The 18,134-nt window shown below is 35.0% G+C and overlaps 1 protein-coding gene across 1 annotated transcript in view; it reads right to left on the bottom strand.

The window, feature by feature from the left end:
* Positions 1 to 1,333: 1,333 nt before the first annotated feature.
* Ref1 (RNA and export factor binding protein 1) overlaps positions 1,334 to 18,134 on the bottom strand; it is a 44,539-nt gene continuing 27,738 nt past the window's right edge. The window contains exons 4-6 of the mRNA XM_090386749.1: positions 15,116 to 15,209; positions 8,301 to 8,397; positions 1,334 to 1,573 (exon numbers count right to left, since the gene is read on the bottom strand). Coding sequence (XP_090242875.1) covers positions 1,565 to 1,573; positions 8,301 to 8,397; positions 15,116 to 15,209 — 200 coding nt within the window. The 3' untranslated portion in view covers positions 1,334 to 1,564. The remainder of the gene's footprint in view (positions 1,574 to 8,300; positions 8,398 to 15,115; positions 15,210 to 18,134) is intronic.

Here is an 18,134-nt window from a genome sequence, read left to right as displayed (position 1 = left end):
TAATCATGTGTCATTATAAATAAAAATGAGAATGAGTTTTGACCTAGTAATAGTTGAAAACTTTAAACATATTTCAACCATTACTGCTAAATAGAATTCCAGAGATTTTCAACAGAAATGCTTAAAAAATCAACACTAGTACTGAGATTTATGAAATTGAGAAAAATAGTCATATATGCTGTCCTTATAAGCTTTTAATTATAGAGTATCCAAATACACACTAAATCATAAAAGCTTTATGCTTCTCCCAATAAACACGACTACCACTGTCTGAAAATCTGCACATAAAGTAAAATTCTAATGTGCAACCCAAATCAATGCACACAGGTACATGAACTGTTTGCAAATTGAGCTTGAACTTTCCCAGAACTTTGCTTATGGCTAAAGTTCACATAATGTGGATGTATCAAACAGTTTGTATGAGAATACCAAAACTTTGAGAATAATGGCCTAAAATATTAGTAGCAGCTCTAAACTTGGATTTGTGGAAGTGTGCTTTTAAATTTTATCATCTGCACTGTTTTTCTTTTAAGTCTGTCTATAAAAAATTTACCTTAAATTTAATGAGTGTTTTATGTACACGAGAGAGATTATACAGTCTAATTCAACAACCAGAAAACCATTAGATAATTAAAATTGTTATTCTTCTAATTAAAAATATTAAACTATAAAGAAATATATATATTTTGAGCCAGTTAGATCAAGTTTACCTTACAAGAACAAACTCCTTTAATAGAGATTTTATACCTAATCAAATATCAAACAGTAACAATGGTTAAATTTTTTTGCTAAAACAATGATTAAAATATTTGATGTTTCAATCATCCAAATTTTTAATTCAAATCCAGAAATGAAAATGATGGATATAAGAAAGTGAAGAAGTTTCATAAGTAACCAATTTTCTTTTCAACTCAGGAAATGTATAAAAAAAAGTTTGTGCCATCTTTTTTTTATGCAGCACTATTGACAAGTCAGTGGCTAAGAAACTTTGTGAGAGATGATTAATGCATAGCAAAGTAACCCCTCCTACTCATTGAAGCTTCTTATGAAAACTTTATTTCCTGTTAAAAGCTAAGGGGGAAAATTCAAATTTTCAAAATAAATATAATCTTCCTAAAATCATACAACAGTACTTTCTAAATTAAATGAATACAAGCAGCACACTTAATTCCAAACAAATATCTTTTTCATCCTCCATAAATTTAATGAATTGTAAAATTTTTTATCATTTTGATCAATAATAAATATGAAAATAATCCATTAAAACAATCTGTTTAGTGATTTCAACAGTTAAAAATTTTATTTGTACAAAACCATTCACTCAACACACACGTATATAAAAACATTTACTTTTTAAGACAAAAACTACAGGGAAATGAGATGATGAAGTTAATGATATCTGCAGAACAGGGTTTGGTGGACAATGCGGATGAAATGGCTGTGTCGCTACATAACAGAAACTTCTCTTCTGACTGGCTCTTAGTGCTCCACTCACATCAATATATCAAAAGTGGGTGAAACACTTTCATAAAGTTATCAGGCTAACCAACACATTTCATGATCCTCACTCCATCTGTAAAAAAAAAAAAAAAAAAAAAAAAATTAAATAACATAATAGTTTTTGGTGTACAGGACTGTTACAATTAAAGTTACTAAAAACTGATGCATCTGCTGACCTAAGCAATGGGTAGATTGTATTAAGGTTTGGAATCTGATTACTTCAAAAGGGAGCAGAAGAGACTTGGGAAAAAAAATTGTTCCAAAATTCACTACAAGGACAGTAGCAGCATGGGTGAAATGAACTTTTGGGTTGATTTAGCAAACAACATTGCTTGCAAAATTGTTCTATGAGAATAGTAATAAGTGTATCATTTATGCCACTATCATTTTGATAGTAACGACACTAAAGATAAAGGGCTCCTACCAAGTTGATGGCCATCTGAAAAAACAAGGATGAAAAATTGTCTGAATGAAGGTATATCTAACAGGCTGAATGAAATGGCTGATGTCTATGCCAGCAGTGCTGAAGCTATATCTTGAGTGCATGAGGTAAACATGTTACCTTTTCAGATTGCACAATACACAGAAACTCTGGCACATCTTTTGCGGCATATTTTTTTGGCATCTTACCAAACGACATTGCTAATTACCTCAGCACCACAAAGTTTGATAAAATATCACTCATTACAGCGAGTGAAGCCATTATGGCACATTTCTATTGTGCAATGCAGACTACCTCTACCAGGGTTCCATCTAAACTACATGCCTCCATGGCCACACAGTGCTGCAAAGTGCCATGCACTAAAATTTTTTTTGCGCACTACATCAGATCTGAAATGCTGCTAAAACATACTGCACCCATGTCCCAACCTGCCAGGGAGATTTAGCATATTTCTATTACTGAAATACAAATTATGCTTTATCTGTTAAGAACCAAATGTGCAAAGAAAACTTGGAAGAACTATACACATATACAATTCAACAAAATTATTTTTCAAGAGAAATGTACTTCCTAACCCTCACTGATAAGAGATCATACTGCGTTATCTTATTGGTGGGGGGAAATCTAAAAAATCAGAAGTGGAAATGTTCTTTTATCTCAAATAATATTATAATAAAAAAAAAAAGTAGTTCAGGTTTTAATTATTATCTGTAATTTTTATTTACTTATATTTCTTTTAAATATATATTTCATAATGCACGTGTTTGTACAAACATCAAAGTCTAAATTGTTTGTTACTGGAAACAATCAGCACTAGTTTTAGAATGATTTTATGTAGCAGTTATTTATTATTCATTTCAAAGATTATTTTCTAAAAACTCACTGCATAGATTAAAAAAGTCAGGAATGGTTTCATAATGCTAATTTTGTAATTGTAAAAATCTAATTAATGTAATAGTTATATCTGTGATTAAGCTGTTTATTTTCCGATTCATGTGCAAAATCACTCATGTAATAACAATTATTAATTATTTTTGAATGGTGATAGCACGAAATTAAACACACAAAGCGATAGTCATTTTGTGCACAGAGAAAAAAAAATTATAGTGAATTATACACCTGATAGTCAACTTGTTGCTGAAAATGAGTAGAAATTCGTATTAAAAAAAAAAAAAAAAAAATCAAATAGTTTTATTTATTTATTTTGTGAAAAGAAAAAAAGAGAGGAAAAACAGTTATGCAAAAAATCTGAGAAACTTCATCACTAAATGGTGAAAATGAGAAGTCCAATCAAGCGAAAAAGATTAATTCACCACCAGAGAGTTGACAGCTGTGCCTTACAATGAAATTCTGAACTATATCTGGTGACTTATGAATAGCGTGTCTAATTTAAAAGGACTGCCAAAACCAACTGCTACATTACAGGGCTGGCTCAAGGGTATATGGTGCCTCTAGGCCACATTGACTGATGTGAAGATTTTAATTTTATAGAATGATTAATTTTACCAATCTGCACCAAGGTTTAGGGGTTGAAAATGCATGTGGTGTCCGTCTTCAGGTCACCTTGTACAGACTCAAACTCAGAAAGTAAATGCATCTAATGCTGAATTTTTTAAAAAGAAAGTTAAGCACTTTCTAATTTGTAATGCAAGTGTGATTTCTACACACTAATGCTGTGAATATTAGTTATTCATTTAGCATTGGGAAAGGGTTAAGTTGTCATTTTTTTAAAATGAAGTAATTCCTCAAATGCTCATGGCAGAACGAATCCTGTCTTTATCACAAGTTGCCTTGGTATTGCACTATTAAAGATAGCATCACCAATTGTTTAATAATTAACGTTGTCAGGTTGTCAAAGCAGTATCTCATTTAAAAAAATGAGACCCTGCCACAACCTCGTTGGGGAATCACTTCTTTTAAATAATCGTAAGTAAGCCATTTGTGTAAAAGTAGTGCTGTACAAATGCTGAACAAGGTAGTTCATGATAAAGGCAGGGCTTGAAAGATGTATTTGTTAATAGGTTTTCACTGCTTTTGCAGTTTCTATCAAAAAAAGGCAAATTATTAAATTAAAAAAATATATTTTTTAATAAACGTCAATTAAAATTGGTTATTCACATCGAATTATGCATCAAATTATTAGTACCAGCAGACTTAAATTCTTCAATCAACATTTGTAATCTTTGAATAATTTTCTCTTGTGTGTGGGCGAGGATCTTAAGCACCAACTCAGTGTTATTATGGGCCTTTATGAGTGCATGAAGAACAGGGTGGATGACCTCGAAGGAATTAAATTTGGAGGGGATCGCTATGTTAGGGTAGCTACGAATAAGAACAGATGGTATACTTGCATTCATAACCAATGTTACGAGTTTAGTAAATAAATTTGATGAATCTGGGGTGTTGGTCAAAACATCAAAGGCAGATATTGTTGGGATATCAGAGACACGGTGTCACACAGATACAAAGAATGCAGAATTGTAATTTGGGGAGTACAATGTGTACAGGAAGGATAGGAAGGGATTATGCTATTAGTTAAGAAACACAAAAATATAAGGAAGTGCAGCCAGTTGACATTGGTGGATAGTGCGCTGAGTCACTATGGTGTGACATAAGCACTGGGAAAGCAAAATTAAGAGTAGGAGTGTGTTATAGGCCTAATGATTCTGACGAGTATAACGAACAACTGTATAGAGAAATAAAGTGGGCCAGTAAATCAGATTCTTATAATGGGGGATTTTAACTTTCCAGACGCTGACTGGAACTTGAGGGCTGGTCATTCACAGGCCAGCAGGAATTTCATGGATTTATTGGATGACCGTTTTTTACAACAGCATATTAGAGAGGCAACAAGAGGGAGTAATACTCTTGATCTGATTATCAGCACTGATGATTCATGCATTAAGAATATGCAGATAAAAGAACCGCTAGGTGGCAGTGATCACAATGTATTGATTTGGGATTTACTTAAAGATGTAACTACCATCAAGTGTAAAGGGAAGGGTTTTTGCTTTCATAAAGGTGAGTGCAATGGTCTTGAACAGTTTTTAAATTCTATGCAGTGGGACCAACTGATAATGTTACCATCAGCAAATTCTAAATGGGAAGCATTCAAGGATTAATTATAAGCTACCAAGTTTTTCATAATTAAAAAAAAATACTCTTCAAGCCTAAATAGATACCAGATGTACTGATGAGAATTCAGGCAGAGAAGAAACATGCAAGGAATCCATATAAATTATCAGGCAACAGAAGCACATGGTAGATATAAACTAGTCTGTAATCAAGTCAGAATAGAGGCTAAGCAAGTGAAGACAGATTATGAAACATCTTTGGCAAAGGATCCAAAAAAAAACAGCAAACAGCAACTCTAAAAGTAAGGGGATGAATCAAAGTGGTCCACTTGGTACTGATGATTTGACTGCTGATCCTGCTCAGGTTACTGACAGACTGAATGATTATTCTGCATCTACATTCACACAAGAGGAGTTCTTTAGGGAAGTGGAGGCCTCTAATAGTGACCTAAATGTTTTTTTTTTTTTTTTTTTTGTAGTTGTTGGTGCATCAGCTTCTGTGGTCATAATGCACCTCCCAAGGTTTTTGCACTACTTTGATCCAAGCCCGAGGCGGGATTCGAACCCACGACTTTTAGGTTGCCAGGCAGGCACTTTACCCACCCGGCTAACCCGGTCAGCGACCTAAATGATTGTGTAATAACTGAAGGGAGAGTGGAAGAGAATATGTTGAAGTTAAACACAAGAAAGGCAACTGGGGTGAATGGGATATATCTAGTTATATTAAAGGAGGCAGCAAACCATTACCAAAATTATCATGGGAGCATCTCCAGATTAATGGGAGGATATGAAGTTCTCTGAGCAATGCTATGTGTGAATGTATCCCTAATCCACAAATGGCAATCAAAGGGTGACATGAGTAAATACAGACATGTTAGTTTAACCTCTGTTCTAGGTAAAATAATGGAGTCACTGGTAAAAGAAATAATGCAGGATCATCTAGACAAGACAGCATTTGGTTTTTCCCCTTAACAAACATGGGTTTGTTAAGTGGAAATCTTGTCTGACAAATTTGACTGAATACGACATGGATGCAAAAAATAATTTTGTTATCATATATTTGGATTTCAGAAAAGCTTTTGATGCTGTTGCACAAAAAAGACTGCAATATAAATTGGAGCAGTGTGTTATTAAGAGCAAGTTTCTGCTATGAATAATGGAATGGTTGAGTGGGAGAAGACAGAGTGGTAATCTATGGACACTGCTCTTTGTGGACTCCACAAAGAACCGTATCTGAGAAGAGAACAACAATGGGCTCAACACGATCCCTGGGGGACACAACTATTCTTCAGGTTTCGCTGTTGGACCCACTGTTGATGAAGGCATATCAGGCCTAATACCCAAGTTTGCAGATGATACAAAGGTTGGTAGGGCAGTTAATGACAGGAACAATGGCATGCTACTGGAACAGGATCTAAGAAAGTTAGGCTGATGTGATGAGAAATGGGAGCTCAAGTTTTAGAATAGTTTTAGAATAGACAAATATAAAGTACTGTATATGGGTAGCAGTAACCCCAGAGTAACGTACCAACTGTGTGGTACTACACCCAGGGCAGTGGAAAAGGAAAAAGAACTGTGGGTAATTGTGCATTTGGATACGAAGTTCTCTGAGCAATGCAGACATGCTGCTAGGCCACCAAATGGGGTTTTATCAATGACACACAGGAATTTTGCTAGCAGGGATAAGAAGGTTATTATCATATTGTATACACCAATGGTCAGGCCACATCTTGAGTATTGCACACAGGTCTGGAGGTCTCATTTTAAGAAGCATGTAAAGCTGCTGGAATGAGTACAGAGAAGGACAATGAGGTTGGTGAAAAGAATGAAGGAGTGCTCTTGGCAAGAAAGGCTTAATTTCTGCAAAATGTAGTATCTGGAGAATAGGCACCTGTGAGGTGATCTGATCGGCGTGTTTAACTCTGAATGGTTTGAGCAAGCTCAATGCTGATGGGATTCTTCCTCTTGCTCAGACTACAGACACACGAGGAGGTACAAATTAAAATTAAGGAAATTTGCCTTTAGAGAGCAGCTTGTTGATTGCTGGAATAAATTTCCACCAGTAGTTGTGGAAGTGTAGGAATCAACACCAGTAAAAAGTAGTCTTACTTTTTTAGTGCAATGTCATGACTGAAATAGCAATACAAAATCAAAAATTTTAAAACTTTATAATTTGTTTCAAACTTTAGAGGGTGAGAATTGTCCGAAGAGAATATCCTAGATATTGACTCTCCATCATCCTTAAAATGTTGTTAATCGTCCTAGAATTGGAAGGCCATATTCAGCTCAAACAGAAGATAATGCTGAGCAAGCAAGCTCTGAATTGAACTGCTCAAAAATCCATAATAAGGATTTCAAGATTCATGATAGATTTATACACCAAAAAATTCCATCACACACTTAATGAGGATGATTCAGATAAGAGAGCCAAATTTTCAAAAAAGTTTCTCGGGATGCACAAAACCAATGAAAACTTGCTGAATGAAATCTTGTGGTATGATGCAGCAATTTTTGAGATCAGTGGACACGTTAAAAAAAATTTAGCTTTTGTTATATAATAAAAGTTTCATTTCTATTTTAACGTACTTATACTTTTTTGAGAACTTCAAATACAAGACTATCCTGACTTTTGCTCTTCCTGTAGTTTACATGCTCTATGCTCGTAAAACACAAAATGGTGATGTTGGCAGGATTTGTGCAACAAGAAATTGTAAGGTAAGGTCAAAGAAGCTTTCTTAAACAGAAAGTTTTATTCTAATGTGAAACATATTGCTTTGCTCACTCTCAGTCAACATCCAAAAGAGAAATCAACTGCTGCTTATGTAAGGCTGTAAATTTTTCCATACTTCACTGAAATTATAAATTTTTGTACAGTTAAACAAGAGTCATTAATAGCTAATATTTACTAAAATTCATTCCTTAAGTCATTGAATGTAACTGAACTAATTTGTAAAGGTGTATTATTTTGTTACAAGCATCATACTATATCTGAAATTAGGAAATACATTCTAAAAACATGCAAAAAAGTGGTATATACTGCCCACTATCAAAAATTTTATTCTGAAAGAATCCACTCACTGCTTCAGTTCATAACGTTGTAACTACGTCTGGAGATGCAAGAGCATATACTACTACTACAACACACTAGATTTTGTTGGAATATCAGTAAGGGGAAGAAATAATAATAAAAATAAAATAAAACAAGTATTTTAAGATAACCTGAAATATGGCTGAAAACTGAATTGACAATAGCTTACAGTAGTCATTTTAAGAAATTATATTACCTTATTAACATATGCATCTAATTCAGCATCAAGCTCTTCAGCTGTTGGCAGTTTCCTAGTTTGTCCACCGCGGCCTCTTGCACCTCTACCTCGACCTCTATATGAAACAAGAGACCATTACTTTAACACAAATACGTATATACATAAACCTCTAATCATTTCCTAAGCTTGCATTAAAATATTAAATTTATTTATACAACAACAAATTCAATAAACTTGAAAATAATGCAATGATATGCAGCACAGATGCAAGAATATTTTCTGGTGTTACTGCAGGCAGAGGTAGGTGCTTTGGAAAACCAATGGCTGATTAATGGTGGTTAAAAGCATAGGTAGATTTCATTCTTGCATTCTTGAACAGTCTACTGGGGTTCTTATAATACAGAAAGAAATGGAAACTAGAAGGCCATGAGACTGTGGACAAATAATGCCCACAGTCCCGAGTGTGGATCTCCTGATGCCCATGCAGTGCTTTAAATGTATGACCTTTGGCCATATTACAAGGTATTGTTGAGCAGATGCCTATTATGGCCATTCTGCTAACCATGGTCACACTTTTAGAGAATGTACAAAAAAGGAGGAATCTCTGCTCTGTGTCAACTGTTGGAGGAGGAAGATTTCCTCTAGAGATTCAAGCCTATGGTCACAGTGGTCTTAAAATTGCTATACTTGACTGATCAGGAGATCCCTAGCTTTTGGGGCTTCTGGTATGATGTTCATATAAGCCAGATGGGCTGAAGTCTGTGATAAATAAGGTTTTGATAATTGATCTAGGTAGGTAGAGAATCCTGGAACTGAATGGTGGACTAATATGCATGTGAATCAGAGATTCTGATTGATATTGTAGATTTATATGTAGAAATGCAGATGGTGTTGTTATGAAATTGTCCAGGAGTTAGTCTCCCTCTCTTGCTGGCTTGGGACGGGCCCCTTGGCCTGGCAGGGTGAGCAATGCTCGCACCTATATCCACGAGGTGGATTAATTTAATTTGATCAGTAGATGTGGGTAGAAACCTAAGAGCAATTTGGATCAAAAGGTTCTCAAATGACAAAACAGAAAGAAATGAAAACTAGAAGGCCATGGAACTGTGGACAAATAATAGGGAATTGCTGTGTGCAGAAAGAACTAACCTATTATCCAACTATAAATTTCTGGAGAAAGCACTGCCATAAGTAACTACACGGGACATACAAGATGATAAGGAACATAGACACACATGCATGTATTATAATGTAGAAGAAGAGTCAATAACATCAGATACTCTCATAAGTAAAAAATGTAGACATAACATGAATATTAGAATTATGGTAAACAGTGTGTGTACAGAAAGAATACACATCTGAGAAAAGGAATAGCAATTTTAATTTTTACATTGTAGGATTAAAAAATAAAAAAAAAAAAAAATCTTAAGGAATTCACAAGGCACATGAAATCTTTTTCCCTGCAGAAATGAAACTTCTGCAGAGGACATGTTCATATTTAAATTTTTTGTGTTGTAACAAGCCAAGAGATATCAGCAAACGCACATTTGAGCAAAAGCATTTAATGATAAGCAGGACAGGAACTAATTTGTTAAACAGAAATCTCAGATATTCAGTCATTCTATGGCTGCTGGCCTTTGTGTGTTTATTATAGTAGACTTTGCAAAGATTAACATTTTGTTTGACTTGCTAAATAATAATAGAACTTTAAACAACAGTAATGAATATGATATGGCTGTAACTTCAAAAGCTATGCACAAAAAATAGAGAAGGAAACAGTTTCTTTAAGTCATAGTGTACTGTTACTGAAAACTGGTCTGACACATTATCCACCCTAAAAAAATAGAGATGATACAAGCAATTACCAAATACTCAAAGTAGTGCATACAATGATTGAATAAAGTTCATTATCTAAGTGTAATTAGATAATGAACTTTATTAAGCCCTTCAATTGATTTACCCATCAATATGTTTCCTCTTGTAAAGATTTTACAGCAGTTTTCAAGATATTTCATCAAACATAAAATAAAGTGTACAATCATTTTCCTGCAAAGGAAAAATATTGTGCACTTTTCATTTACTTGTTTAAGTAATTCAGGAAAATAGGACACAATCCTGGCTATAAGACTTATCTTAATGAAATTTCAGGACCTAATTTAGAGATTCACACCCAGACTCAATTAAGTCTGGGTGTAATTAACCCCAGTCTTGTTTTTATAACCAATCATAGAAATAAGAAGCAGTCTAGTGAAATTAATCCTGATTCTCAATGTTATTAGTTACTTTTAAACAGTCAGTTAGCATGGGAAAAAAAAAAAAAAAAAAAAAACCCTAATGGATGTTATTTAAGTTTAAAAAATTATTAATGTATATGACTGACATAATATATTTAAATTTGGAGAAGGGGGATAGCATCCAACTACGAAACAACATCACATCAAAGTTTAATTATTTTATTCTAATCAATGTTACTAATTATTAATATTGATGTAATAGTTATAAATTAATTATTTTAAGCAGTTATTACACATTTAATTAATATCTGCTTTTATTTTAAGATTATCACTTTATGATTTTGCATTACCGTGAATGATCTGAAAATTGTCACGTATTACATACAGCTCTACAAACACAACTCCAAATAAATGTACATTCTAAGCACTATTGTATTCAAAAGAGCTCTATCAATACTAGGTCTGAGCATTACTACTCTGTGGAACACTGCATGGCATTGATCTAATATTGATGATTCTCTCAATCATTTAAGTCATCGGCAAATTCTGACATTATGCCCTTTATCCCTTCATTGATGTCGTGTATGAAAATCAGAAACAACAGTGGTCCAAAAACCGATCCTTGGAGGACCCACTTACACCAATCTGAAGAATATCAATTAATCACAATCCTCAGTCTTCTTCCCTGCAGCTGCCCTACAATCCATCTTAGAATCTTTCTAGTAATCCCAACATGTTCCAGCTTATACAGTAATCTCATGAGGGACCAAGTCAAATGTCATGCTAAAATCCAAATAAATTATGTCAAAATTGTTTCCTACATCTAGCTCAATGAGTAAATTTGTCAATTTACTCATGAGCTTACCAGGTTAGTTAAACGCAATCTTTCCATAAAATGTTGTGTCTCCTCCAGAATGCCACTTCTATCTAAACGTTCCTGGATTGCACTGGTAATCACTACCTTTAAGATTTTCATTACCATTAAAGTCAAATTAACTGGTCTGTAGTTACCAACTTCACTCTTAGAACTGCTTTTTATGTACTGGTAATATTTTGGCATTTCTCCAATCCAAAGGAATCACCCCTGAGTCTAAAGATGCCCTCATAATTAACCTCACTGGTTCAATACACTCCCTGGATGTCTCCCTCAAAACTACCAAGTATATGCCATCAACTCTGGGAGCCACACTTGCCTTTAAGTCCAAAAGATTTTTTAGTATTTTGATGAACGGTCATCTTCTGTAATTTCAAAATCATTAATTTCATATGGCTCAACCTCTGCTCAACATAAAGGGTCTTTCATCAGTAAAGACAGGTGCAAAGTACCTATCATTTCAGCAATATCAGCTGGGTTATCTGATTTGTCTTCTTTGTATTCATATACATGGGAAACTGCTTGTCCTCATTCTTTGCTCTCTCAGCCAGTGCATTCTCATACTTAGCTTTGGCCTCCTTAAATTATCTATAGTACTATTACAGATCAATTTGTAGCTGTTGTATGCTCTAGTACTTTTCATCTGTAGCTTTCCAATGCAGTCTTTTTCTGCTCTATTAGACTGGCCAGTTCCATATTTGTCTATCCTAGCATCCTCCTTGTGCTATGTTTTAATGGCATGTACGCATTCATGGCTTCTGTGACTACTGCTTTAAAGATATTCCATGATTCTAATGTTTCATCTCTCCCCCTCTAAACCACTCAATTAATAGATGCCAAGTAGTGCCTTAACACATTTGCTGCTGCTTATATTTGCAAGGGTCCTTTATTTGTGGCTTGCAATGCTGCTGTGGGACACTGGAACAAGTAGGCAATGCTTTTTAGTAAATGGATTTCATCTGTGAAGAATCATCACTTCAAGCAATGCTGGCATCTGTCATTTGTAGCATTCTAACATTAACAGATGCACCTGAATGAGATTCATAATCAGCATCACTCCAATAAAATTCTATTTCAGTATCAGACATATAAAGAACTTATTCAATGTCATCAGCTTCAATATATTGTCAATCCTGATGTTCCATGTTGTGGATCCATTATAACAACCCTTTAGGGTAAAATTTTAACAGCTAACACAATGGATGATGATCCCCCTCCCAAAAAAACTAAAGAATTACAATTCAGTAAGCATAATCTTCAAAAATTTTTACCTTTTCTTCTTGTAGAAAATACTAAACCACATAAAATAACTTCAACGTAAGGAAAGAACACACGAAACTGTGAACCAAGTATACAGCTTTTATAGCACTCTCTAGACAGCAATTAACACTAAGCAAATTCCCAGCTATAAATGCAACAGCCATTGCACTTTTCCTTTTACAGCACTCAATTACTGACTGCAATTCAATGGATGTGTATTAATGATAAGGCACAAAAATTGCAGTTCGCTTCAACAAGTTTGTGTTCGGGCAGCGAACACATTAAACTACATTTTGCAGTTTTTATTTGAAAAGATCAAAAAAGTCATTTCAAATGAAAACTGCAATAGATATCTTTGTATGTATGTTCTGATACGTAAGTAATAAAGCCAAGAAATATAGATTAATTATGTTCGCTCGGTACTTTCAGTCAGTGGCCCTTGTCCATAAAAACTCCCTTTTTCATTTCCACTTTCTTTCTTTTCCTTTTATATAATATATTGTTTACATACCGTATTTCCCCATGTATAAGATGCACCTTAATTTTGGGGCCTGAAATTTGAAAAAAAAATGTACTACATAAAGTTATTTAACTGAAGTTTTATTCATCATAAAATTCATATAACTCCTCACTGTCAAAACTCCCATCCATTAGCTTGTCCTCATCTGTGTCTGATAACGAATCACTGTCTTCATATATTGCCTCGTCCTCAGTTCCATCTATGGCATTTGAAATGCCACACTTCTTAAATGACTTGACAACGCCTCAATCTTGATATTATCCCAGTATCTTTTCATCCAGGTACAAACTTTTCCCATAGTTGGTTTCTTCACTCTTCCTGCTTGTGTCAAATTGTACCCAGAAGACTTCATCCATTGGTTCCATTCGTCTCTCATGGCAGCTTTGAAGGGTTTGTTAATGCTGACATCAAGTGGTTGGAACTGGGACGTCAAGTTTTGTTTTTTGCACTGCAGCAATCTTCTTTGTGTTTTTTGTTATGTGTGCCCTGAACTGATCAAGCACCAATAGGGCAGGTTTGCGCAAGAGCCCATCTGGTCTCCTGCTCCAAACTTTCTCAAACCAGAGCTTCATCCCATCCCGATCCATCCAATCCTTGTCATGAATGTGGACAATCACTCCTCGAGGAATGTCTTCTTTTAGCATTGTTTTGTGTTTGAAAATCAGCATAGGAGGCAGCTTGGTTCCGTTGGCACAACAAGCTAGAACAACTGTATAATGGCGCTTTTCATGTCCACTTTTCTTCACAGTTACAGTTTTCACGCCCTTCTTATCAACAGTTCTGTTACTTGGGACATAAAATTGAAGGGGGACTTCGCCCATATTTGCAATCTGTCCCAACTCAAACTGATGTGTCTTCCGACATTGAATGACAAAACAATGAAATTCAAGGACCTTTTGCTCATAGCTTTCAGGCATATTTTGGGCAAGTCTGGTGTGTGTACGCATGCTTAGTCCATCCTGTTTCGTGAACCTGAAGCACCAATTGTGTCCTCCTTTGAAATCATTAACTTTTTTTTCATCAGCAATTCTTCTTGCCCTTTGCTCTTCAATTCCCTCTCTAAATCAGGCCATTTTGCTGACTTGCCTCTCGTGGCCTTCTTCTGCTGTGGCGTTTTCAGTAGGGTTTCTTCTTCCCGTAGCCAGTCTCGGATTGTTTTCTCAGTTGGAGGAGGACCAAACTTACGTTCAGCAGCACGATTTCCATTCACTTTTGCAAACTGGATCACTTTTAACTTGAATTCAGCACTGTACGAAAATCTTTTCTGAGCAGAACGTGACAAAACATAACCTAATATACCGGTAACAAGTGCAAAACAATGAGTGCAAAGACAACAAGCACGAAATACAAGTAAAAAAATCTACAACCACTGTATAAAGACGCATCCAGTTTTTAAACCCCAAATTTTTCGAAAAAGGGTGCATCTTATACATGGGGAAATACGGTATATGTGCAGAAGTACTGAAACATGTTGGGATGATGAGAGAAATCAGAGAGGATAAAAATTTGGAGTTAATCTAACTCTCATTTCAGAAATGTTAGACATGCATCTTTTGATAAAACTACTAACACATACCAAATTATAATATGGTCATATTTTGCACAATTAATCAATCAGAACAAGGATTTTGGAAATTTCACCAAGTATTAAAAATATCAAAAAAGTCTGAGTATCACCTTAGGTGCCAGTGTGCACTGTACTCCCAGAACATGCTTTAAGTTGGTCCTGACCTCTCCCTTTTAGTATGAGTATATGAGTATAAAAAATTTGCTTTTTTATTAGACACAATCCTTAAAAGTTAAATGAATACAGATATAATCAAATTAATGCAGAGATTTAACGGGTTTCACTGCATGTGAAGAACCATGTAATATACATGAAAACATCTGCTGGTAATGTCTACAGCCACTTTGGTTATTAAAGTGATAGAAAACAAAATCTTACCTTCCAAAACCCCCACGCTGAGTACCAGTACTTCCCCTCCCTCGACCAGGGCTGTTTATAGAAGATGTAATAACCTCAATCTGCATTGGTCTTCCTATAATAAATAAATAAAAATTAATCACAAGGAACATAAAAGTGTAGCAAGCAATGAATTTATCCAAAGAACTAAAAATTACTTACTTCTATTATTAAAGGAGATTAAAAAAAAATAATAACACTTTTTCTGTTATCAAAGTTAAGATAGTTCATATTTTTGTGTTTCTGAAATTGGAGATATTAAGGATCTTTTAAGGTCAGAAGTGAGCACCAATATATTGTGGGAAGGGAAGCTTTTAATATTGTTGCACATAAGACTGCTGTATAACCTGGAACAGAGTAACATTAAGGGCAAGTAACTGCTATACATCAAGGGATGGTTATGTGGGAGAAGACTGGCAGTGGTTATTAATGGAGATTGCTCTTTGTGGACCAATATTATTAGTGGAATCCCCCAGGGTTCAATGCTGGGTCCATTGTTGTTGTCTATATTTATTAATGATACTGATGAAGGTATATCAGGGTCAATGTCTAAGTTTACAGATGATATAAAGGTTGGTAGGGAGGTTAATGACAGTAATCAAGGTTGAAGTTTAACAAAGAAAAATGCAAGGTACTGCATAAGGTGTGGTTCCTGCACCCATTCCAGCAAACTGCAGCATCTAGAGACTAGGCACAAGTGAGGAAATCTGATTGAGATATTTAGGGCTTTGAATGGATTGGGCAAGCTCAATGCTTATGACACTCAGACTACACATATGAGGGAGCATAAATCAAACTGAGGAAGGATGGTTGCAGGACAGATGTATGGAAGTTCCAATAATCAGCCAGCAGGTGGCTGATTATTGGAACAAACTTCCAATTACTGTTGTTGAAGTGGTTAATTTGAACAAATTCAAAGAATAACTAAATTACTACTACTATTAACTACTATGCAGTTTGAAAAAAAAAAATAAAAAAAATTCACTGAAGTTTTCTCAGAAAATGGTGTTTCTTAATCGTTTTCTAATGCTGATTTCAAAAATGGCTTCAGTTTGTTTCCATCATGTAAGGTTTCTTCAAAAATCACATAAGAAAATTTGATTTTTTTAAAAATTTTCAATTTTGGCAGAAATTGTGCCCTGAAATTACAACAAAATGTTACTGTTACCAGACTTTTATCTTTAAATACACGGTGAATACACTATTAAAAGGGGCAGTGTGGTAAAAAAAAAGTCCACTAAACATTCACCTCTCTGTGATGGGTAAAATTTGTTTCTTTGATTTTCTTGTAGATCCTTATATTTTACAGCCTCTCTTCAGCATCCAGCAATAGTCAACTATCATGTTGACACCCCCCCCCCACCCTTGGTACCTCATCTCCATGTCTTCACTATCTTTCTCTTTTATTTATAATTCTCTCAAAATCTCAGTCCCTCACCAGTTTGCAAATTTGAGATCCAACAAAAATACCTTGTTTTAGCTTCTCTTGGGTGATCAATGAGAATTTTAGTACAAAGGTAGTTGAAAGCAGAGATCTTCCTGAGGTAAAGCTTTTACAAACTGTTTCATTAAATCCAGTTTGATGTCAAGGGAGGAAGGAAGGAAGGCAGGTTAGAAGTCTACCAGTGGTTACAAACTATGCTCTTTGATCCACACATCAAACTGTCCCTCTGTGCCCAGACACTGACACCCCAGTGCTTACTCCTTGCCTGACTCACACAAAAAGCAAGGCATTTTTGTGTAGCCAGATTGCTATCCAAGTAACATGCCTATTACTTTAAGGTCAGCACAGACAGACAATCAACCAACCAACCAACCAACCGACCAACCAACCAACCAACCAAGTTCTTTATACTTGATAATTGTCAACAACTTCTTCAAGTTCTCATATGTTTCTTTCAAATGCAGTGTGCTACTGAAATTGACCCATATTTATTTCCATTGTGGAGAAATACACCTCTGAGACTCCTCTTTGATGAGTCAATAGTCTCCACTGTGTAGGATTGTAACTAATTCCTAAATAATTCATTAAGCCATTTATATTACTACAAATAACAACAGAATTGTCTTCAGAAAAGTATAGGAATAGTTCTCATTCTCTGTGTCAGTACTGTGAAAAAAAATGGTCTATGTGTTAGAAGATTTTTAAGTCTAGAACCAAAGAGTTTTGCAGATTCCTTTGGTAAATTTAAATCTCTTACCAGATAAATAAATTTTCTGTTTATACCACACAGTCAGAGGATCAAAAGAATACAAGAAACAGCACTGTATTTAGCAGTCATGGGCTTGAACCCCAGTCATTCAAAGTACATGTACTTATGTATCCTCACGCTTGACTATTCTGTCATTGAGTTCATGTTGTGAAAACAGTTGAGGGCTGGACTTAACGTCTCCAGTCGTGTAGGCTTCAGTTTCATCTTCAGAAGCTTCACTTTTGTCACTTTCTGCAATATGTGGTGGGCATAGAATCAGCAAGTTATCTCTATGTGGGACTGGTCTAATGGCAGACGGAATATTAGGATACACAATACCTTTCTTACTGTTTGTACTGTATCCCTCTACATTAACTAAGCAAAAGTAAGTCATCACAATGGTTTGTTGGCTCCTGCCAAACAAATCACGAGAATTGAAAACGGCATAGACTTCTTACCTTCCCACAATCTCAATGCTTCAACAGAGGTTCAGCAAACTTTATGTGGATGGAGTCCATTGTTTATCTTGGTCACAGAGTTTCAGTCCAAAATAAGCACAATGCAATTTTTTATTACAAATTCTGTAATATCCTGCCTTTGCTTGAGGACTACATAATTTCCACAAATATAACAAAATAAGTTCGGATTGTTCAAACACCCACATGAAGACATTTTACACACTCTTCAGCACAAGTTTAACGCAATAACCTCAAAAACAAACTGAGCTCACACTGATAAAAACTGATGCATGAAGCTCTCAAGGTCAAGAAACAAATGACTGAAGGCAGTGTTGCCAACATGTGGAGATT

The sequence above is a fragment of the Mastigoproctus giganteus genome, chromosome 12 (genome assembly GCF_048544385.1).
Source record: "Mastigoproctus giganteus isolate SK-2022 chromosome 12, ASM4854438v1, whole genome shotgun sequence".
Taxonomy (NCBI): domain Eukaryota; kingdom Metazoa; phylum Arthropoda; class Arachnida; order Uropygi; family Thelyphonidae; genus Mastigoproctus; species Mastigoproctus giganteus.
Note: the sequence above shows the minus strand (reverse complement) of the source record. Positions and strands in the feature narration are given on the sequence as shown.